At 37.7% G+C, this 24,498-nt stretch overlaps 1 protein-coding gene across 1 annotated transcript in view; it reads left to right on the forward strand.

The window, feature by feature from the left end:
- The first annotated feature begins 543 nt into the window (after window positions 1-543).
- The window catches only part of LOC145674452 (uncharacterized), a 42,457-nt gene continuing 18,502 nt past the window's right edge, over window positions 544-24,498 (forward strand). Inside the window, exons 1-2 of the mRNA XM_081744521.1 lie at window positions 544-630; window positions 11,827-11,971. Coding sequence (XP_081600647.1) covers window positions 570-630; window positions 11,827-11,971 — 206 coding nt within the window. The 5' untranslated portion in view covers window positions 544-569. The remainder of the gene's footprint in view (window positions 631-11,826; window positions 11,972-24,498) is intronic.

Below are 24,498 nucleotides of genomic sequence, written 5' to 3' on the forward strand. Positions count from 1 at the left end.
AAACTCGTAAAGCAGCGGTGCCCACCCCCCTCATGTCCATGACGCACCCCCCTTAATTGTCTATCCGTAGGTGTTCTTCCATGAAAAAAAAAAATCTTTTCGATTAATTTTTATACCCACTCAAACATATTTATATAGATTTTTACCCCCCTCCCAAATATTTCAATGACGCAGTTTGCGTCATAGCCCCCCTTTGTGGGCACCCTTGCGTAAAGTATAGTTTTATTGAGAAAGTGTACGCTGAGTTAAGACGCTTTAGGGAAGGGGTCTGAACCTGGTGACCCCTGTAGGTGCATCCCTGGAACTGTGTATGATGAAAGTCTCAAAGTTGAAAAAAAAAAAAAAAAAACTCTTTAACAGTGCGCATTTTTAAAGAAACACATATGATTGCACGTTAAGCAAAACAATGCCTCTCAATAAGAGTACTATCGCATGTACATGTTTAATTTTACATTAAGCGTTCTCCCTTCAGTGTTAATTTATCATACTTATTCACCTTTCTGTGTAAACGTCTGAGGTTTGTTAAATGGCAACGTTGCACTGGAATTATGGGAGAATGACGTAAAAGGATGCAGTTACGCAACCCTCAACGTCTTCTTCGCAGCAGGGGTGAAGCAGCAGAGGCGTTAGGTGTGTGTAATTGCAATTTTTAATTAACATTTATTGTGAATAATTAACGGTAATGTATGATATAAGTTAATTGCAAATAGCTTTATGCGCAGGGGAACGTAATGAAACAAGCGGGAGTAATAATTAGTGAAAAAAAATAACAGTGATATGCAAAGTAAACGACAAAGGGATGGACAAAAGCTAATCTGTGATGAAGTGTAATAATATAATATTAGTAAATGAGTTCAAACAATTACCTAAAAAGGATATTTGGAACTGCGTGATTAGAAGTACGAATACTTTCATCCAGATATCGAATTAGTATTATAGTTACTATTCTAATCACATGTTTAGAGCCGGTTCAGATATTTCCATCCGGCCTCCATTTTGAGTGCACGCCGCCAAAAGTTGTTTGCAGCTATGTAGGACACAAACGAATATTAATATTAAGCGAATGCAATAGTTTTTGTTTCTCTGTTTCTGGTACATTAACACATACCGGTACCCTTTTTGGAATAACCAATATATGTATCTAAAATATTGCGTTTTCGAGTTAACACCGGTACCACGATATACGATCTTACATTACAGATCACTGTAAGAATCCGTAAGAACCGTAGACGGTGCAGGCTTCATACCTGAGATATCAAGTTGATGGGAGAGCGGGGTGATAGCGAGACCTCGTAAAATCATTTATGGGTCCAGTAGCGTACGCATGAATTTATTTCGGGAGGGGTTCAAACTCAATTTGAGGGTATTTTATATTAAAATTTCTAAAGTTGCCCTAAAATTAGACTAAATTTACATAAAAGTCGAAATTTGGGGGGGGGTTCAATCCATACGAAGTGGTCCTGAGTAGGTTGCCTCATCATCTCCAAAAATTATTAAAAAAAATGAGTATGACGAACCTTGCGTATGAGATCAATAACACTATTCACGTTGTCGTATGTACTGTACAAGTGTTCCTAAATGGCGGCCATCTTTATTGTCGGTGGAGTGCCATTTTCTTGCATTTGCAAGCGTTTACGAAAACTACAGTTGCTCAGGACGTACGAATTAGACAAACACCAAACGAAAACAAATATTTACATGAGAGACTGAGGTACACGGAGAATATACATTTTTGTTTCTAAATCAATATGCAGGGTTGCAAGCCAATACATGAAATCACTAGAAAAAGAACAGAAAATTATACTTTTAAAGGGGTTGTATTTTGGAATAGCATAAAACATTCATAAGTTTTGTGCTGAATACTATTGTATGTAAAGAGTTTGCAGAAATATCCACAGCTATGATACTATTGGAACGGAAGTTAATATGTTCACAGGGTTGCGTTACATCTATCTATCCTTTATAATGCAACATTGTGAACATATTAACTTCCGTAACTGGTACTGGATTTCAATGATACTTTGCTGATACATTGAGTGCCTTAATACCGCGGTCCAGTTCAACGATGGGCATCGTAGGTGGAAGGGGGAGCTAAACCCGTCTCAGACATAGATTTGATAATGACAATGGAGCTAAAAATACGGAACAAACGCCACTCGCAAGCTTTTGCACAACTGAACACAAACAAAAGCGGCGTAATTGCTGCACCATGTGTACTTTTTGAGATCTAGCATGAAACATATCCAAACATTTAAATCTTTTTGGGCTACGACCATTGTCACGCACATGCTTTCTTCGCATTTTTCCCATGTCCTCACTTTTTTCCTCCATGTAATATCAGTAATGATTTCTTTGCAATAGTTTATTCATATACATAATTACTTTGTGGGCTAAGCAGCAATTTTTAGCACTTTGCTCTCCTGAGATATTACGCCCCAAAAATGGCATCAAAATCACAAACTTCAACTTTTGGACCCCCATAAATCTACGGTTCCAATAGTATCATAGCTGTGGATATTTGTGCAAACTCTTTACATGCAATAGTATTCAGCACAAACTTATGAACCCTTCACTTTAGGCTATTCCAAAATATAGCCCCTTTATAAGTGTAATTTTCTCTACTTTTTCTGGCGAATTCATGTTTTAGTTTGCAACCCTGAATATTTCTTTAGAAGAAAGAATATATATTTTCCGTGTGTCTCGGTCTCTCCTCTAAACATTCGATTTTGTTTGGTGTTTATCTGTTTCATATGTCCTGAGTAACTGTAGTTTTCGTAAACGCTCGCAAATGCAAAAATTGGCATTCCGCTGACAACAAAGTTGGCCACCATTCAGGAACACTTGTACATACAAGAACGCTAATGATGTTATTAACCTTCTCATACATAAGGGTCATCACATTCCAATTTCTATAATTTTTGGAGAAGGTCGAGCATCCATTTTCACCATCTTTGGACCACTTCAGATGGATTGACCCATGTGGCACCGGTATTAACTCAAAATCGCATTTTCTGAGATACATCTATTGGTTGTTGGAAGCACGATATATGAAATTAGAATGCTGAAACTCCATCTTCGATGAGACTATATTTCAATTGGTTTGGTGAGAGCGGATTACTATGGAATTACCTGGAAACTCTCAGTTTTGACTACTATTGCTCACGAGAAGAGAAATAGTTTTGTCGTCTTGTCTCGTTAATGTAGGAGTTCCATCTCGTCTCGTTTTTTAATGGATTCTTTCCTTTCTCCTCTCGTTTCAAAATTTATGCCCTGCTTTTTCAAAAATTCCATCTAGAGTTATCAGAATCTTTCAGCATCATGATAGGTCCACGAAGAGATGCTATAACAATACCTAAACCGTATTTATTATTGGAGCATATTGTGTAATGACTCCAGGGATCTGTAAACGTTGATAAATGCTCTTCATTATGATCGTACAATCACTTTGTAGTGTTTATACTATGAATCATGTGATACTAGAATAGTATTTGAGTTCTAACAAGGGAAGTACTTGAAGTGGTACTCGGAGATTTGCATGTGTTATATATCGTTGGAGAGATCACACCGAGTACGCTTCACATGTGAAACATCTCGCTTGAATAGTGCCTTTGAGGGATGTGGCGACCATTTGAAGAACCGAACAAGGCACATTTCGAAACACCAGAAAATGTGGACAAAATAGGAAGCTATAATGAAATTGTTTTGGGACGCGATGTATATATAGGTTTAAAAGGTAGCTGAATACGAATCTGACATTAAATGTTTACAAGTCAAAATGGCGGATCCAACATGACGGACACAAATTATAAAGAAAAAAAAACAAGCTATGGATCGAAAATTATGTAGATAAAGATATTCGACGTCGCTATGTACGACTGGGATAATAAATGTGTATAATTCAAATGAGATATTTCAAATGTGAGGTGTACTCGGTGTGATCTTTCCAACCATATATAACATATGCAGATCCCCGCGTATTACTTTACCCACCTCCCTTGTAAGTGTTAGGGTGAACTAGTCCGAAAAATTTCTCGTCTCGTCTCGATTCTGGACTAGAAAACGAGACAGCAATTATCATCTTTCGCGTCTAGTCTCAAATTTGAAAATGTGCTTCACGTCTGGTGGACAATCAGTAGCATCATTTCTAAATTTGTAAGGGGGAGGGAACAAAATTGTCCAATCGACATATGAGTTTCACGTTTTTATTAGAACATTAGTATCCAATTTATTAAAAAGCATCCGTTTTTCGAAATCAGGTGGAAGGAATTGCCCCCAGGTGCACATCCAGGAATTATTGTTGGGAAGAGTCCAAGGTTTAGGGAGTTCAATAATACAAGACACTATGTTTATGTAGTATCGAACGAGTTTTATTCTACTGAAAAAAACGAGAAAAAAACGATTAGTAATTTTAAAAAACTTAAAAAGTTCGTTACTGAAGTTTCTATGTCTGTCTGTTATTTTGCGATTTTTTTTAAAAAATTTTGAGCCCTCCATTTGATAGAGCATCAAAAACTATCTGAGAAAGTGATGGATTTTTCTGCGTCACTCTTGCCGTTCCCGAGATATTGGCAAAAAAGTAACCGATTTCCAAAGATTAAAGGAGCCATATCTCGGGAACCGTAAGTCATAGAGAGATCATAATGGTGTTGGTCAATACCTAAGAGAATGGTGGACATTTTTATACCAAATAGTAACCGGTGGCCAGTGGCCACCAGTTAATATAGGTACCATAATGTTTATCATCCTCTTCGGTATTGACCAACACCTACATCATCTCTCTATGGCTTACTGTTCCCAACATATTGGCCAAAAATAGTACCTATTTCGGGAGATTTCAGGCGCCATATCTCTGGAACTATAATTCATAGATGATAGTGGTGTTGATCAATACCTAAGAGAAGGGTGAACATTTTGGTACCGGTACCAAGTAGTAACCAGTGACAATCAATTGATATCGTTGTGAGAATGTTCAACATTCTATTCCAAATTGTTTAACACCGATATCATCTCTCTATGACTTACCTTTCCGTGATATTGGCCTAAAGGTAGATCCGATTTCGGGAGATTTAAGGAGCCAAATCACGGGAACCGTAAGCAGGGGCGTCATTTAGGGGGGAAGGGAGGGGCATTTGCCCCCCCTGAGTTTGAGATGTATATAGATTTTATCAACAGAATAGTAGTAAATCAGTGAAAAACGCGAAATTTTACTTATATCAAGGGGTCTTGCACCTCCCCCAAGCAAAATGTGAAATGACGCTCCTGACCATAAGTCATGGAGAGATGATATTTTGAGAAATTTTGCGAGAAAGAGAAGAAAGTGCGGATCAAAAGATTTATTTTTACATCTAGGAACAATGGCAGTTATCCTTCCCGCTCTATCTTTCCGCTAAGTTCGTTCTGGTACTACTCTTGGAGCATTCTCAGCTGATTAAGTACTGACACCTATATTGTCACGAAAAATGATAAAACTAGATTGTTTTTATCAGAAAAGAAATAGTACAGATGAGTAAGGTAAACTCTTTATCTATTTATTTCAATAATATATATATATATATATATATATATTTCAATAATCTCTCACATTGGTCGTTTTGGTCCAAGCCACAGAATTATTTTTTTTTTTAGATAATATATTGATCGAATATTTTGAAGAATGTAATATTTTCCGCATACCTAATAGAAGTTAAAGTATACAATCGAATATCTTTTTGGTACTAGTTCAGTTTACGGAAACATAATTTTGTAAAATTTCATGAAATATGACAATATACAGAAGGTGAATTTTATGTTTACAAGTGAAGCGTTACTAGTATGGAACCATGATAAGTGCTATTGAAACTCATATCATTGCAAAAAAAAAAAAAAAAAAAAACTTTTCACTACCCATGTTTTTGAGTATACCCACCATCACTGATGTGCCTGCTCCGTTTGGACGTCGCCTGCGCTACCGGGTGTACTCGCAAACTGTGCCCTATTCTGACTCGGTTAGATAGCATTCGTGCTTTTAACTGGCCATCTCGTTTTTTTCTTTTCTTATATTTTTCACTGTAGGTTTATCCCATAATCCGCAAGCTGTGTTTATACCCAAATCGTAAAAGAATTGTGATTTTTCAACAATTACTTCCGGTAGCCTGCTTGAATTTTACCTATAACAAGTGAGATATTTTCATGTCGCCCAGTGCAAATCTTTTTGGGGTTAGTAAGAAGTAAATTAGGGAAGCTTATATTTCTTCAATAGTTATTTTGAGTGATGTGCCAAACGTAAACTTCCACGCATTTATTAACGTATTTCTCAAGAAATATCGATCTCACAGGTAAGGATTCTCATATTTGGATTCCATATGAAAAGTTCTTTCAAAATTATGCTTCACGTTTCGAATGACATTTAGTATCTCCCGCAAATCCATCGACGGCTCCGGAGCCGGTACTGTGGCAGAGTGAGCCGTTGTTAACAACCTAGTTTACATTAATACCCACCGTCGCAGACGCGTCTTCTCCCTAAGGACGCACTCTGTTGCTAACGCTCGGGCACCCTTGCTGCGCTCCTGCCCTGATTCGGTTAGATAGCTTTCGTGCTTTTTAGTGGCCACCTACCACAAATTGGTTTGTGTTTTATGCACCGTAATTTGGGTATTATTTAGTTTCTCCTCCAGATCACTTGGTATTGACTCTGGCTTACTTGGCAGTGGTTACCATTCGTTATTTGTAACTGTGATGTCATGAATATAAACGGAGTGAAAACGTATGGCATGAAAAACTACGGGATGACATTTAGTATCTCTCCCAAATCCATCTACAGTTCCGGAGGTGGTACTGTGACTTAGACTGAGTCGTGCTATTTACCTCGTTTATAGAATGCCCACCGTCTCTGACGTGTCTGCTCCTTACAGACACATCCATTGCTAACACTTGGACATCCTGCTGTGCTCCTGACTGACTCGGATAGATAGCATTCGTGCTTTTTAGTGGCCACTTAGCACAAGTTAGTTCATGTTTTGTATGATTCATGTTGCACTATACTTTTTATGCCATGCGTTCACACTGTATTTATACTCATGACTACGTCACAGTTACAAATAAAGAAATGGTAAGTACTACCAAGTGAGCCAGAGTCAATACCAAGTGATCTGGAGGAGAAACTAAACAATATCCCTTACTTCTTCTGTGTATTTTAGATTTTGTGTATCTGTAAACTGTGAATGCACCAGTTTATTTTGCAGACTTCTGGTGTTAGGGTATCTTTTTTTTTATTTTTTTTTCGGAAGTTTCTAGTGGGGGGAATAGGAAATGCTCCAAACCCTGCCCCTATAATTTTGCTCCCTGCTCTAGCGTCCTCAATGGAACTTACCGCTTCATCTGCATATAAAGGCCTATTTGTTAGGCGAAATTTACGGGTGCTAAAATAACCAATACACATTAAATATCAGTAAAGTAATATGTAGTAAAAAGTAAACTTACCTCGATTTGCACACTTAATCACACAAATAAAAGAATCATTTTCTGCTGCCAAATTGTCACTTTCATACGCTCAAACCGCTGATAGCTTCCATAAAGATTACACAGAAGTCAAGTCGACTTTGTAACTAAACACTTTGGTCAGGAAAACTAATCTTTATCGAATCACTTAAGATTTGGTTGGCATAACCAAATTAGTCAACCAAACGCCCTGACCAACAAATATAATGTTCATGACCAAACATGTTTGGTATAAATGACTATATTTTGATTAAACTAACTAAATAAATGCTCTGACCAAACAAATTGGTATTTTTGACCAAGTCAGTTTTCCCAGTGTAATTCGATATCTGAATGAAAGTATTTTTTGTACTTGTAATCATATTGTTCCACGAAATCTTTCTAGGTAATTCTTTTAGCTCAGCCGCCAATATTATGATTACACTTTATCACAGACTGGTTTTTGCCCCGCTACACTTAAATAGAGATTTAAGAGAGAACTTGGTACCTGTTCTTAAACCGGTCTGTCCGGTCTTGACTCCAAAATATTGTTTCTTGTTATCTCTTATCGTTCTTGTTCTATCTAGAACAATATTGAAACAGGAAGTTGGAGTAGATTTCTATTACTTCTGGTAGATGGATTACCTTCATCAACGATCATGACTCCTGACTTTTGACAAACCCATCCTACCAAAAATTGATGATGAGTCGTGATAACGGTATCTCATGTAAAATAATATTGTCTAGCGAGGTCTTGTTTCACTTTTCGTTTATATTTTATCTATTTGAAGATATCACATAATTTCTGTAAAATTAGCGGTAGTTTAATTTCGCCGTGAATAGGACGAAAACATATAACAGAAAAAAAGTATATTTTATACGTACTTTTCGTTCAAGTGTTCCGAATAAACGTACTTTCTTTACGAACGAATAAACTATATATGAACGGTCAAGATCCCATATACAGGTGGACGTATATATCATATAACTGACGTATGTAATATACGGAAGACTATTGGATGTCAGATATCCTACAGGCGCACGGTGCAACATCTAAAGGGGAAAAGTCAGTACGAATGTAGCATATGGATAACGTATGATCCGTACTGAATTCTTTAGTAAAAATAAAAATACTGTATATTTGTAGAATTTACTGCTGTTTGGACAAAGGATTTTTCTGTGTGACAGAAGAAAGAGCACGTAACCGACTCGGTGTTTACCTTAACTCCGTCAAGCACAGCACGTAGCCAGGAAGCTGACCGATTTGGGAGTGATTTTTTTAAAACACAAATGTTAGAATTCATCTTGGAATATAGTATATGAAATTTACTAGTAATTAAAACAGACACGAAGTACGTTATTTAGCTTTGTTTCATTTGGAAAATCGTTGAAAGCACTACTTTCGAAAACATGGAAAAGTACAGTAAGTAGGCATACTAGACAATTTAGAACTGTGATCAATCTAGTCACAGTTCACAATCACAGTTCGAAGTTCAATCGGTCACAGTTGAATCAAGTTTTGGGCATAATTCATCTTTATTTTCTGCTTCAGAAAAATTAATGTCTCACGAAGCTGAGAAGAATTTTATTGCTGATTTTATGAAATAAAGCAACTCACTCTTTTTCCAGTTAGTGTGCGCGCCTTTGGCCCAGGAGACCCGACTTCACAGCTTTACGACACTTGTATGATCACTTTGTGCACTTCCTTGACACACCGCTTCACTTCATCATGATTTCCTTATGGAGTACTATGCGATAAAGAGCATATTTTCTATTTCGTATTTGTACCTTATTATACATGTAAAAAGTATGATCCCGATGTACTTTCATTACTTGTGCAATCCGATTGTGAAATTAAGTAACATATCTCTTCAGTGGATTTTACTAATTTAAGACCCCTCCCACCATAAAATGGGATAGAACCAATAATTTTGCCTCATTTCAGTACATTCGGTTCAGATGCAACTCCCCTCTTATTAATTTTTAATTTCTGTATAATTTTTGTATTTCCATCCATTACAGCAGAATATAAGTTCTAGGTTAATTAATATGACGTTGGGTTTGAAACACTGTCATATCATGCTCCTTTGCTTATTTACCTAATATCACATGAGTCCGCGAACTCATATAGTCCAGAATTTAACTTCGTTTTCCTGTCTGATTAATCACCTTACACTGGTGATGACAATAGCCTTTTATGTAACTCTCATGCTGACATTTCGTCTGATTTTATTCATTTCCAAGGACATTTTGTATTTCAGGGCTGCCATCTACGGCAGTTACGGTACTCCTCCCTCCATTATTTTTTATTTTAGAGTTTATAAACCGAATTTTTCATCTTCAGTTTAAGCGAATCTCCACATTCGGTAGGGGGGCACGGTGGCTCAGTGGTAGAGCGTTCACCTCTGGTGCTTGGGGTCCCGGGTTCGATCCCAGCCCCTGCCAAGTGAACTTTGTGGTGGACAAACACCGTGCTCGTGGGTTTTCTCGGGGTTCTCCCGTTTCCTCCCACTTTCTTCATTCCACCATTTCACTCATCTCTCATTATCACCGTCTCCTTTAGCCTAACCGGCATAACTGTGGGACGTAAAACTCAAAGATTTCATTTCATTTTCCACATTCGGTACCCTTTGCACCCAGGGGCGTCATTTCAGACTTTGCTTGGGGGGGGGGAAGAGCACCACAGACTGAAAACTTTCACGTTTTGTACTAGTACATTAGTACTACAATCGACTAAAGTATATGTATTCCTCAAACTCTGGGGAGGGGGCAATTGCCCCTCCTGCCCTCCCTAAATGACGCCCCTGTTTGCACCGGAATTATCAGAAACGCTGACATACGTGTTTCCTTATTTTAATTACAAAGTAAAAGTCCATAAACCAAATTTCAGATCTCCATCTTAACCAAATCCTCACATTTGACGCTTTCTGATTAAAAATAGGGCAATTTGATTATTTTGAAAACGTACCCTTTCCTTTCTTTAGAGCGAAATTTTCTAAAATTCCGAAATATAGAGTATATTCCTTGTTTTTAATAAAGAGTTCATATGTCAAGTTTCATCTATCTAACACGAGGGGTTCGTCTCTTGAGCTACACAATTGTTGGGGGAAATATTAAGTCCTCTTTCCCCCCATTAGAATGCGTATTTCAAAAATCCTTCCTTATCCCTAATTTTCGTGACAAAAGGAGTATTCTTTGCGAATTTTACGTTTCTACATTATAGTTGTATGACCTGGTCGATGATGAGTCACCGACGTCTAACTAACTAACTCTATGGCCTATGGAACCCGGAGGTTCCGTGCCGCGTTCACAAAAGCTCTCCACTGACTTCTATCCTTAACTAATTGCATCCAGTTTTTACTTTGTATTCCTATCTCTGCGAGATCCATCTTAATATGGTCCTCCCATCTGCGTCTAGGTCTTCCTAATGGTCGTTTTCCTATGGGTCTACCACCCAAGACTTTGAAAGCGTTTCTACTTTCTTCCATTCTAGCTACATGACCTGCCCACCTAAGCCTCCTAGACTTGACGACCCTAACAATGTTGGGTAAACCGTATAAACTATGTAGTTCCTCGTTATGAAGCTTCCGCCATTCCCCATTCTCGTTCCTCTTGGGTCCGAATATTCTTCTCAGGATCCTGTTCTCAAATACTTTCAGTCTATGTTCTTCCCTCAGAGTAAGCGACCATGTTTCACAACCATACAGAACAACAGGCATGATTATCGTTTTATATATTTTAAGCTTCAAATTCCTCGACAGAATTCGCGACGACAAGAGATTTTGAACCGAATAGTAACACAAATTCCCTGCTTTTAGTCGACATTTAATTTCTTCGTGAATATGATTTTCGTCTGTTAATATTGATCCTAAATATTTGAAAGTGTCCACTTTATCAAAAGTATTATTTAATATTTTAACGCCTCCACAATTTGCCGTCACCGACGTCTACTCTTTATATATCTAATAGTGTAGATTTGTAATTTTGTTTAAAGAGACATTCTTCTTCTACTATGACGTTGATAAATCTGTGGCTGGATCATGGGCGGAATTAGTAATTGTCTGCTGGGAGGCAGACCTTTTGGTCGGTCCCGGACCTGTGGAGTACTGTCTAGACGAGTGAGGAGTTAATATGAATAACTCATTTTTGACCATTTTCTTACTCTTCTTTCATTGGTAGCTGGACATCTTATAGGTGGCATTTTATTTTTTTTGTCAAAAGTTGGGTGGATGCCTCCATGCCCCTCATAGCTCTGCCCATGGGCTGGACTTAGGTTGATTTCATTTTAACTAAGCAATAAATTAATTGTGTAACACATGTAATTCAGAAGTACATATTATTATTATTACTATTATTATTATTATTTCACAGATACCAGCTTTGAAATCTTCAAAATGGAGAAAGTGGCTCAAGATGCTGATGAAGTGAGCACTGCCTTTCGAGATGATACTCAACCTGATAGCTCAGAAGATGTGAGGAAGTGCCTGGTTATAATGGAAAGCAAGAGAATTTTGGAGTAAGCATTTCCGTTTCTAGGAGAGTAAAATCCTAATATAATGGTTCTTTGACATTCTATCATTGTATTCATCTAGTAACGTTTTTTCCCTCCCTTAAATGTATATCTTACTTCTGGACACATGATTATCATAGATATTCTGCCATTGTTGGCAGGTCATTTGCTGCACCTGAGAAGTTTCCATGCTCCACAACCTTCCACTAACCTCTTCATCTTCACGTACGATTTTTCTGTTTTGGTATCGTCCATCAACTGTAGCCTCTTTCCCCTCATACTCTCTTTCCTGCCACCATACCCTATAACACGTCCCTCATGATACAGTTCCTTCTTAGCGAATGTCCCAACCAGTTTTTCTTCCTCTTTTCAATTACATCTAAACATATTCTTTTCTTTTCCCACTGTTTCTAATACATTCTCATTCGTTTTCAGTTCGATCCAGCCAATTCTCTCCATTTTTCTCCGCAACCACATTCCGAATTCTTCCAATCTTTTTCATTACTTTTGCGTAATGTCCATGTTTCTCACCCATACAGTACAGCATTTCGCGCGAAGTACAGTATATTATCTCTTTTTCTAAACTAATGAAGACGGCATTTCAGTAGGAAGTAGAACGGTTAGATGTATATGGTTTGCAGATGATGCAGCACTTGGAGCAGAATCCGAAAAGAAAATCAGTAAGGTGTTAGAAAACTTGAGGAAGGGCTGTGAAGAATATGGGATGAAAATAAAATATTAGAAAGAAAAGCCATGGTGATTGGAACGAAGCGGTCGGTGTCAAATATAGAAGTAGGAAGGGAGAAAATAGAACAGGTGACTAGCTTTTTATACCTGGGTAGTATTGTTAGTGATGACATGAAGTGTGAACGTGGAATAAAAGCAATGATAGAAAAGGCGAAAGAAGCCATTACGAGGAAGAAAATACTATTTTGTGGGACTTTGAATAAAGAGTTAAGACAAAAGACTCATAAAATGCTTCATGTGGAGTATTGTAGTATATGAGACAGAAACATGCACATTGTACAAAAATGATGAAAAACGACTGGAAGCATTCGAAATGTGCTGTAGAGAAGAATAGAGATAATTAGCTGGGTCGAGCGATAATGAACGAGAGGGTTTTTAGTAATGGTGGGAGAGAAAAGAGAGCTTTTAGATATTATTGAGAAAAGAAAGAGAAATTGGTTGAGACATTGGCTAAGAGGAAGGAAGCGTATCATAGAGAACGTAATAAAGAGTATAGTGGCAGGAAAGAGAGGAAGAGGACGAAGAAGGATACAATTGATGGACGATATCAAATCAGAAAAATTCTACATGAAGACGAAAAGGTTAGAGGAAGATTGCGGAGCATGGAAGCTTCTCAGTTGCGGCAAGTATCCTCCCAATAATGGCAGAATACCTATGATGGTGATGATGATTTCTAAGCTCCTAACCTAGATATTCTTGAAGTGTCTTAAAAATAAACTAAAGAAAAAAACTCTTTATATATGTTGTCCAAGGTGTCAAATATAGTTATAATTTTTGATAACAATGTTATGCAGTCAGAGATTGTGATATAATTGGGTGCTCCAAATATGGGACATCCGGAAAATGTACAATCCTAAATTGTAAAATCCACAAATTACATTAACTAATACTAGATTCAGTTTACAAGGCATTGGAGACATGAAACTTAGTAGTTTTTGTGTTTATTAAGCTATTAGATTATTTATAGCACAACATTAATAAGTATTTTACAGTATATGGACTTGAAACAGGGATCATTATACAGCCTATAATGAGATATCAGTTTTAACTAGTTATTATGTATATCTTCTCATTTCTCTTACTTTGTGTAATATATATCATATTAAACATACAATTTAACATTATACTTTCGACGTTTTGTATAACATTCTTTGAGTGATAGACAAATCGTTCGTTTTTTTTAAGATCAACGTAGGGATCTATGCTATCATATCTGATACCCACGTTTCCACTTTTTGATATCCCTCCTGTTCCATGCTTGTTTTGACGATTCATATCTTGTGGCGATGGCTATGGCATCTGTTGTTCCAAATGCTAAATTATTTTGTTTCCATCGAAACCTTTTTGCTGCTACATAAGTACAATCTGAAATCAAATGGTAATATCATTTCTTTTTTTTTTCTGATTAAAATTCTGTAAAGACTCATTTCTGATTATACTTGCCAATCACTCCTGTAAAGACTCATGTTCTGATTATACAGTGCCAGCCAACCACTCCTGTAAAGACTCATGTTCTGATTATACAGTGCCTGCCAACCACTCCTGTAAAGACTCATGTTCTGATTATACCTGCCAATCACTCCTGTAAAGTCTCATGTTCTGATTATACATGCCAACCACTCTTGTAAAGACTCGTGTTCTGATTATACTTGCTAATCACTCCTGTAAAGTCTCATGTTCTGATTATGCTTGCCAATCACTCCTGTAAAGACTCAGGTTCTGATTATACTTGCCAATCACTCCTGTAAATACTCGTGTTCTGATTATACAGTGCCTGCCAACCACTCCTGTAAAGACTCATGTTCTGATTATACCTGCCAATCACTCTTGTAAAGTCTCATGTTCTGATTATGCTTGCCAATCACTCCTGTAAAGACTCAGGTTCTGATTATACTTGCCAACCACTCCTGTAAAGACTCGTGTTCTGATTATACAGTGCCTGCTAACCACTCCTGTAAAGTCTCATGTTCTGATTATACTTGCCAATCACTCTTGTAAAGACTCGTGTTCTGCTTATACCTGCCAATTACTCCTGTAAAGACTCATGTTCTGATTATACCTGCCAACCACTCCTGTAGAGACACATGTTCTGATTATACAGTGCCTGCCAACCACTCCTGTAAATACTCATGTTCTGATTATACAGTGTCTGCCAACCACTCCTGTAAAGACTCATGTTCTGCTTATACTTGCCAATTACTCCTGTAAATACTCATGTTCCGATTATACCTGCCAATCACTCCTGTAGAGACTCATGTTCTGATTATACTTGCCGACCACTCCTGTATAGACTTCTGTTCTGATTATACCTGCCAACTACTTCCATGTTTGATTTGTATTTGAGGAATATATCAGGCTGGGAAATAATCATTCCTTTTTCCTTTTCTGGTGTATTGGGTGAACGAAACAAGAATTTGAAGCCATAATCACAACATTGATGCCATTCCACTTACAAACTATTGTTTGTTTCTCCCGCTAATCTTGCAGGTTTATTTTTGCATATTTCTCATAGCAGCTTTGAATGAAAACGGGCATTTCATACTTTCGTTCCCTTGGATTGCTCATCTCGTTCCCACTCTTCTCCAACTTTTGTGAAAGATTGAGTGATTTGAAAAATAAAGTTGATACTTCTTATGTGGTACCGTAAGACGGGGTTACTTTGCACCAGATTTAAGGAATTTTAAACCAAATGATTTAGAACGCTGTATTTTAAACATAAAACGACTTATGCAGAGTCGTCCTGACGCGTGAGTAGTGCCATATTAAACAGTTCGAATAACATATATTTCCTGCAGTAGTCAGGCTTTTAGTACGACGCTAATCATACGTCAAAATGACTCTGCATAAGGCCCATAGGGTATTATGCAGAGTCGATCTGATGCGTGATTAGTGCCATGCTAAATAGTTCCACTAACGTATCCTGCAGTAGTAAATCCTTTAGTATTACACTAATCATACGTCAAAACGATTCTGAATAAGGCGAATAATACCTAGATAATAAAGGAAAACATTCGTGCAAGTGCATTAGTAAACATTTAGTATGGTCATAGTTATTGAAATATAAACTTTGGTGTAAAGTTATCCCATCGGTGGGGTTACTTTGCACAACATACAAAAAAGAATGTTCAACATACGAACATAATGTTTTCGTACAATGTTTTCCCTTCAGTATTTATACGTTTCACTTCCTACACAAAACTGCATGCAGTCTACAAATATTGATATTAGAATGATGGTACCGGCATCAGTACTTAATATGAATTACAGATATAGTCATTCAGGCGATGATCGACACAGGGGCGTCATTTCAGACTTTGCTTGAGAGTGGCAAGAGTACCACAGACATAAAACTTTCACGATGTGTACTAGTATATTAGCAGACAATCGATTAAAGTATATGTATTCCTCAAACTCTTGGGGGGGGGGGCAATTGCCCCCTCCTTCCCCCCTAAATGACGCCCCTGGACCGACAGTTGGGGAATACCAACACTTCTAAGCTTAAAGCGCTGTCAATTCTACCTGGAAGTGAAGGAGTTGGCGCAATCAGTACTAAGTGAAACTGTGGGATGTATGGAATGTATATCTGTAAAAGTTTAAAAATGAATAGAATAATTTGACGAGAAAGGTCTAAGTTTATGAGGTAAGGTGTAAGAGATATGTGAGAAGTGATGGGTTATTGTAAAATTCGAGTATGTTTTGTTAAGCTCTTGTTTAGAAGTAAAAGTTGTATTCTTCAGCACCCATGGTGGACAACATACAGCTGAAAGTTCTGCAATTACAGGTAATGGTTCATCAGTGTGCAGTGTTTTTAACTTGCAAAAAATATAGTTAAGTTCAACATATACATTCGGGGTACTTTCGACACTCACATTTGGGACAATTTCGACAGATGCTTTCCCCCTCCCCTTTCGTTGTGATTTTTAATAACTATATATAAAAATACTACATTAGTATTAACATATAGAAAATAAAATATCTGCATGCTTTTTCCATTGCATGAGATGCTCCTGGAATTTGAACAAAATGTCAGTAGCCATAGAGGCCATAAACAATGCAATGCTACTTGCCACTGCTTCAAGAGCTTTTCAAGTTCCTCGGATACATTACGTGACAGGTTATTGAAAGTTAACTGCAAGAAACATTTTGGTGAACATACAACATTTACTGAAAATGAACACGCACTAGAAGAAAAGTTAATTATGTTAGACGGGTATGGGTTCATCCAAGAAAATGAGATATGGTAGTGTAAAGCGAAGGACAATAGCGCCAAACTTTTAACATCTGCACAGAAAAATAATAAGATAAAAAAAAATCAAAAGGTTGTGACACAAAAGAATGTACAGACATAAAAATGTTGCAAAACACAGTAACAAAAAATGAGAAAACTCAAAAAGAAAATTATTGTGCTATCTGCCGAGATTAGTTTACGGCAAAAACAATTCCGCTGATTGAGTTCAATGTACAAAATATTTTCATCAGTTTAACGAGGACTGTGTTCTTCATCCAGACGATCCCTTCTTTGTGTGTCAACAATGTGAAATCTCAGACAAATATGAGTGGAGTGTTTGGTCTTCCCTGTATATGAAGCTAACACTAATATTTTAATCTATAACCACATTTTTGGAAACATATGATTAACATAAATTAACAAAGACTTTATCATGAAGTACAGAATTGTTCTGCTCTCTGCATTAGCTCACATTTAGTACATAGAAATTCTTGTTTCATATATATATATATATATATATATATATATATATATATATATATATATATATATATTTTTTGCAACTGAACAAATTTTGTGATTATTCTTTCCCTCATTTGTAACTCAGTGACATTTTAAAAATATTTTCCGGAGCTGTAAATAAAGTTATTCTACATTCCTAAACTTATAGATTCCCGGGCTTGTTTAAAGTCCATGAACTACTTTACGAACAGTAATGTGTGTTGTAGAATTATTAGTGACACTATCATAATACGTAAGGTTTTAATGTTGATGTCGGTATTACCCCAACAACCTGTCGGTCTTCCCCATAAATTTCGTGAAGACCCGACACTTCATCGTTCATTTCAATTGTGTCTCCACAGCCACACATTGCTTTTGTGTAACATGTATTGTATCTGTCAACTAGCTGAAATAATATACTTAATCATGGGCTATAATTCGTTTCTTTAATAATTCATTACAATCTTGTAGTAGCGTTAATGTTCTTAGGGTGTCGGTATTGCCCCAAATGACCATATTTGTAAAGAAGATTATGTATTTTCTGGTAAAGGAACAGAAACCACTTTCTGATAGTTTAGCATATGTCCGACAAAAATGCCAACTCAGGAACAGAAAAAAAATCCCATGAACTGATTTGCCTTACTTGCTCTTTATGTCCAATAATATCCCCCCCAACCGTAATCAGTAGAATATCTATGGAGTTTGAGACTTTCAGGCTGAAGCCTACCAACATTGAATGATTTATTTTTAAAAACCTAATTAGTTATTCCTATGCGTATAAGCTTCAAGCCCCCCCTCTCCCCGAGAGTCTAGTGATTTCTTAAAAAAATAATAAATAAATAAAAATAAAACTAAGCTTTTCTGAATGAAGCCCTTCTCACTATTTTTCTGGATCCACCACTGTTTGTAATTTATTTTCCAACATGAAGTCCATTCCGGTATCTATCTAAATAGGAAATTAAAAGGCAAGAAGTACCAGCAGCAATTTCCTATCTAAGGGGTTACTTTGGACCGGCGCAAAGTAACTACAATTAGAGGTTAAAACCACCTCCTTCCAGTTTTATTTTTTATGACTTTAAGACGTTTCACACTTTAATTCCAACTATTGCTTCTAAATCCCATTATACACAGTAGTATTCTACGAGATTGACTTGACTTTGACGGAAATCCTTATAGGAGATATCTTTTATTGTTTTTTTCGGCCTTTACAATGGCTTCTTTCCATGCCTCTACAACAACAAACCCTCCGCGTAATTAGAACTGAAGTTAATCGCCAACATTATAGCCAAAATACAGTTAGATGTTCTATCTTACGATGGCAGTTGAGACTTTATCTTTACAGTTCATGGTTTTACCGACAGAGGACTCTGCAACTCTTATCATATTTTATGCAGTTACCCCTGAAGTGCAAAATAACCTGTCTTACGGTAGTTTATGAATAACGACTTGTTTAGTCTACTTGTTTACTCTGGAACAAAAGAAGCAGTGAGTCTAAAATTCCTGTACTTTTTACTGATTTGTATCCGTCTACCCTGATAGAACACCATCCATCATAACGCATATCTCACACGCGTTACTCCTACCCACACCTTGAAGCTATACCGGATAGTCTTGTCTGTTTGACACTCACGTTTATCAAAATAAGGGACCATCGCTTCATCTACACTGTAGTGTTGTAATATCAGGGCATTCGTCTGAAAATTATAAAATTCAAGACTAAAAAGGAGCAGTCATACTTTTGCAAATTATTGCATTTACAACTACGATTTTATGGGTCTTCCAGGAGCATTTTTCGGCGTGGAAGTTGCACATAGTTACTCGGATGTACACGCATTTAATTTGATCAGCGGAGATAACTCGAATACGATTCTATTGACTAAAAATGTGCCACATTGACTTGATCCTTAGTCTTCCGTTGCAAGCGCTGCTATCGGCTGAAGGAATTCCACTCGCTTTCTCTCGCTTAGCAACAGCTGAATCCTTATTGGCTCAACGCGTGGGTGTGTGAGGGTGTGAGCTTTAGTTCGCATTTTTTCCACGGCTCAAGACATTTTGGCAGCACAATAACATACCTCTTAGATTCAGTGACAATAGTATCAATGACGCTGTGCCGTAGTCTTTGTGAATTTAAAACTCTGAAGATAAGTCTCGTTAAGATTGTAGTGCAAATGCTTGTTCAAAAATACTAGTGTTAAGTGCAAGAACAATACTATAATTGGTTATAAACCCCATTCACTAATTAGTTATAAACCTCAATGTGTATCACTATAAAGAAATGGTATATTTTCTTAAAATCTGTTAATTGGTGAATTGTATGTCAAATTCCGAGTTTTCCTGGAAGACTTGTCTGACGTTGAACATTTGGTTCAATACTGACCTACGGCTCCTTAAGTTTTACTGACGATCTTAGACAAACTGACTTATTAACATAAAATTACGGGTAGCTTACTTTTAGTTGGCGTGGAAAGTCGAAATTCGACAGCTTATAGCTATAGAAGATTAACTAAAACGGAAATTATTGAAAGTTTTATTTTTACAGTTTTAGGAGGTAAAATGAATGATGAAAAAATTGTACATGTTATTTAAATGAACTTCTCTCTCTCTCTCTCTCTCTTTTTTACATAGCTCGTGTTTTACGTAATTGGAATTGGAATAAAAACTTTAAATTTGGTCGAGCTCCTCCGTGGCTAAGTGGTTAGCGTACGCGCCTTTAGCGTGGGAGGCCGGGATTCGATTCCCGGCGGGAGCTCATGTGGTTCGGATTCCACGTTAAACAGTAGGTTCACGTCTCATATAGCCTCGCTGCTGAAAAGGGACGTAAAACACAATCAATCAATCAATCAATTTAAATTTGGTGTGCTTGTAGGTGTTTGATAGCATCACCTAAGTAAATCACCAAAAACAAAATCTTCCAACTTTAATATGGTTTTATGAGAAACTGAAAAACTTTCCCCCATGTTATTTACGATTCGAGTTTTTTTTTTTTTTTTTTTTTTTTTGTAAGTACCGTTTTGATACTCGACCGCTGCAGTGCTGCGGTCAGCACGCCACGCATGCACGCTGTGTGTCTACATGTAGCCTTGTACTCCTGTTGACAAGTCACAGACGCTATTAAGGAAACATTCGACCATGTTTACGTTTGTTTGTGCGAAGTTAAAATGCCACCGCCGCCGCCTGAGAATCTCGCCGACTATGTAGTAGGAGCTGTGATTCATTTTCCTGGTGCTAAAGGCGTGATAGCAGCTGAAATTCATCACCAGATTAGTGAAGTGTGTGAAGAAAACATTAGGAGCGATGGAATGGTACGGAAATGGGCTAGACCTTTTAAAGATGGCCGCACAAATGTTTATGATGGGGAACGAAATGGGCGACCTACTAGCATCATTGAAGACTTGGTGCAGAAAGTTAACGAAAAAGTGAAAATCAAATGTAACTGAATCTTTCAGTTTAACGTCGCACGATTATGGCTGTAAAGCCAAGGGATACAGATGATTAAGACAGATGAATGATGATGGAATAATTGGTGGAATGAGCATGTGTAAGGAAACGAGAGTATCCTGAGAAAACCGAAGCACAAGGTTGAGTTGAGTTGAGTTGACTTTTTGAGTTTAACGTCCCTTTCAGCAGCGAGGCTATGTGAGACGTGATCTACTGATTAACGTGAATCCGAACCACATGAGCTTCCGCCGGGAATCGAACTCTCACGCCAAAGGCTTAGCCACGAAAGAGCTACCAACAGACACGGTGTTGTCCACCACAAGCCCAAAAACAGCCACAGAAGTTTGGGGGGCATGAATATGTTAGGGGGGGGCTAGTCATTAAAAAATCTCTTACAAATATCTAAATTATGATTTTTGCATGAATAATAGCATTTTGTATTGAGGTCTGGAGGGGCCACGGAAAGTTGAGGGGGCAGCACCCTATTCCCCTTCTGGTTGCGGGCCTGGTCCAACATAAGCTTCTAGGCAGGGGATCGAATTAGGGACTCCTCACACCAGAGGTAAACGCTCTACCAGTGAGCCACCCTGCCCCTCTCGATAAAAAAGTGAAGGTGAACAGACGCATTACAAGTTCGTCGTTATCTGATACGTTTCATCACATTTCAAGTAGCATTCTTTATGAAATTGTGGGGGCCGTGGTGACTCAGTGGTAGAGCGTTCATCTCTGGTGCATTTGGTCTCGGGTTCAAACCCTGCTCCTGCCAATTGAACTTTGTGGTGGACAAACACCGTGTGCGTGTGTTTCCTCGGGGTTCTCCTGTTTCCTACTACTTTCTTCATTCATCATTTCATTCATTTCTCATCACCGTCTCCTTTAGCCTAGCCGGCATAAACGTGGGACGTAAAACTCAAAAATTTCATTTTCTTCTATGAAATTGTGCCTCAGTGTTAAATTAGTGCTGATGAAGTCAAAACGGCCGTGTTGCAGTGGTTATCAAATCAGGTAGCCGACTTTTATTAGAATAATATTCCAAAGCATGTTGTACGATGCGATACCTGCCTTAATATCGGTGGAAACTACTATATAGAAAAGTAAACTAAGATACAGGCTTTCGTGTAACAATAAAATTGTTACGAAAAGTGTACTTGTTTTTTTTTTTTTCATTTCGCCTAGTAAATGAGATACCTGCGAACTATTAGGCACTTCCGGTAAGACTACAATGATTAAGTTTGGCATGTTTGTAGCCTCATGAAACTAATCCACAGAAAAATTGCCAAAAGTGAATATTTATAATTTGTACGGTGTCTAACGAGGAAAAGTAAAATTTGCCTTTTACTTTACTATACCTAATTTAGAAAACTCACTGGGAATTATGCAGAGTCGCCTTGACGTATGATTAGCGTCATACTAAATTCTTGACTACTGCAGGAAACATATCTAGACTGCGTGGGATAAACAGTATAAGTCAAAAAACAGGCTTTCAGGAGGCGATGTTTTAGTTTACCAAACATAATTAGAAATCACGTGCACTAACAGTACAAAGACGGGATTATTCAACTCACGTTTAGAATTAACTTATACCAAGTTAACCAGAGGTGGAGAATGACACACAGATCTCCAATCTCATTTTGACTTATCTCATTTTGGCCAATTTTTTACTTATATTGTCTCTCCTTCGCAGTCTAGATATGTTAGTCGAACTCTTTAGTATGGCACTAATCACGCGTCAGAGCGACTCTGCATAAGACCCATTAAGTCTAATCCCCGAATTTCATATATCATAATTCATGGGAAAAAAAGTCTGCACACCATAATATTTCCCACAGTTCTTTGGCAGATCAAGATCTATCACAATGTTCAATTTGATCAAGATCGTATGAGTTCGGCTATTTATTTTAAATGAAATCTCAGATTTGATGGCTCATAACTCAGGAACCGAAAGTCTGCACACTATATTTCACAGTTTATACAGAGTCTGTCCAGAAAGTTATGAGACTGGTCGTCGCGCGGCGCTCCAGTCGCCAGCAGCGCGCTCCCCGGAAAGAAAATTTGTAGTGGGGAGTCAAAGCTAAGCAGTGCACTGCACATCAATCGCCAGAGCTCTGATGCAGTAAGGATCACGCGTGGCGCAAAAGCTGTTTTTGAGTTTTTGCCACAACAGAAAAATTAACACATGGAGCATTCGCATTAAAGTTTGCTTTTATTTGGACACAATTGCTTTCGAGACTCTTGCCTTGGTCAAGAAGGCTTACAAAGAAACACCCTGTCAAGGCCCAGGGTTTCCGGTGCTTCAGTAAGTTCAAGAACGGACGGGAGACCATTGAGGACATGGAGCGATCTGGACGCCCTCCAACGAGCGGATTGGAAAAAACTGTGGCCAAAGTGAAAAATATCCTGAATTCTGATCGTCGTTTCAGTGTAAGATTAATCGCCGAACACCTCAACATGTGCAAAATAACTGTTCACAAAATTATTTCTGAAAATCTGCCATGACGAAAACTCAAAAACAGCTTTTGCGCCATGCGTTATCCTTACTGCATCAGAGCTCGGACGCGACTGGTGTCTAGTGCGTTGCTTAGCTTAGACTCCCACTACAAATTCCCTTGCCGAGAAGTGAGCCGCTGGCCAGTTTCATTACTTTTGAACAGACCCTGTATAGCACATCAAAATCTATCACCACGCCAAGTTTGATGCAGAACAAGTGAGTTCGTTTAAATTCGTTCTTTTCTTGCAAAACATGAAATTCGAAATTTGATGGTCTGCAAGTGGAAACTAAATCTCCGCACGTTACAATATTTCATGACCTTCTATGTCAGGTTAAAATCTACCATAAGAACTATGCTTATTCTTGACAATACCTAAGCGTAATACTCAACTATAATTGAGTACTCTGCGTAAGCGTAAATGTAATAGGGTCTACTATACTCAGCGTAAGCGTAATACTATACCAAGAGCTGAAGCGCCGGCCAGTAAGTAAAAGTTACATGCGCATTTCAAGATTTATATACGTTACACGATATACATAACCCATTGACCATGACCTCCTTTGTACACATGCGAAAATTTTTGTGTGCAGACCTTTAGTTTTCAAGTTGTAGGGGGCCAAAGTTAGATTTTGAACTGTATTTTCGGCTAAAAAAAGAAATATTAATTAGTTAATATTCAGAACGAAATTTCCTGGACCAAATCAATCATGGCCATCTACCGAAGTTATTTTTAGCCATAAGAAATTATAAAACAATTCCGGAAATCATTTTCAATAAATACAATGAACATTAGCTTTGTTAAAAATTAATGATGGACATTTTTCCCGAAATTTTGAAGCTCACTGATTTCTTTATCAAATATGGAAATATTAACGAATATATACTGTATAAGGGGCGGATCCAGGACGGACTTCTGGGGGGGAGGGCGGTAGGTTGTAATACTGCTACTTAGAGCTACTTTTAAGAGCTCCAAACACTGGGATGGGTTATATTTATATGTATAAAATAAGAAAGTTTCCTCTTCTGAGGGGGAGGGGGCGATTGCCCCGATCGATCCGCGCTGGATCCGCCACTGATACTGTATATATAGGCCTATAGGATGAATTAAATTGAGTGTTACAAGCCAATTT

Source organism: Thermobia domestica, chromosome 17, assembly GCF_964235325.1.
Source record: "Thermobia domestica chromosome 17, izTheDome1.hap1.1, whole genome shotgun sequence".
Classification (NCBI taxonomy): Eukaryota; Metazoa; Arthropoda; class Insecta; order Zygentoma; family Lepismatidae; genus Thermobia; species Thermobia domestica.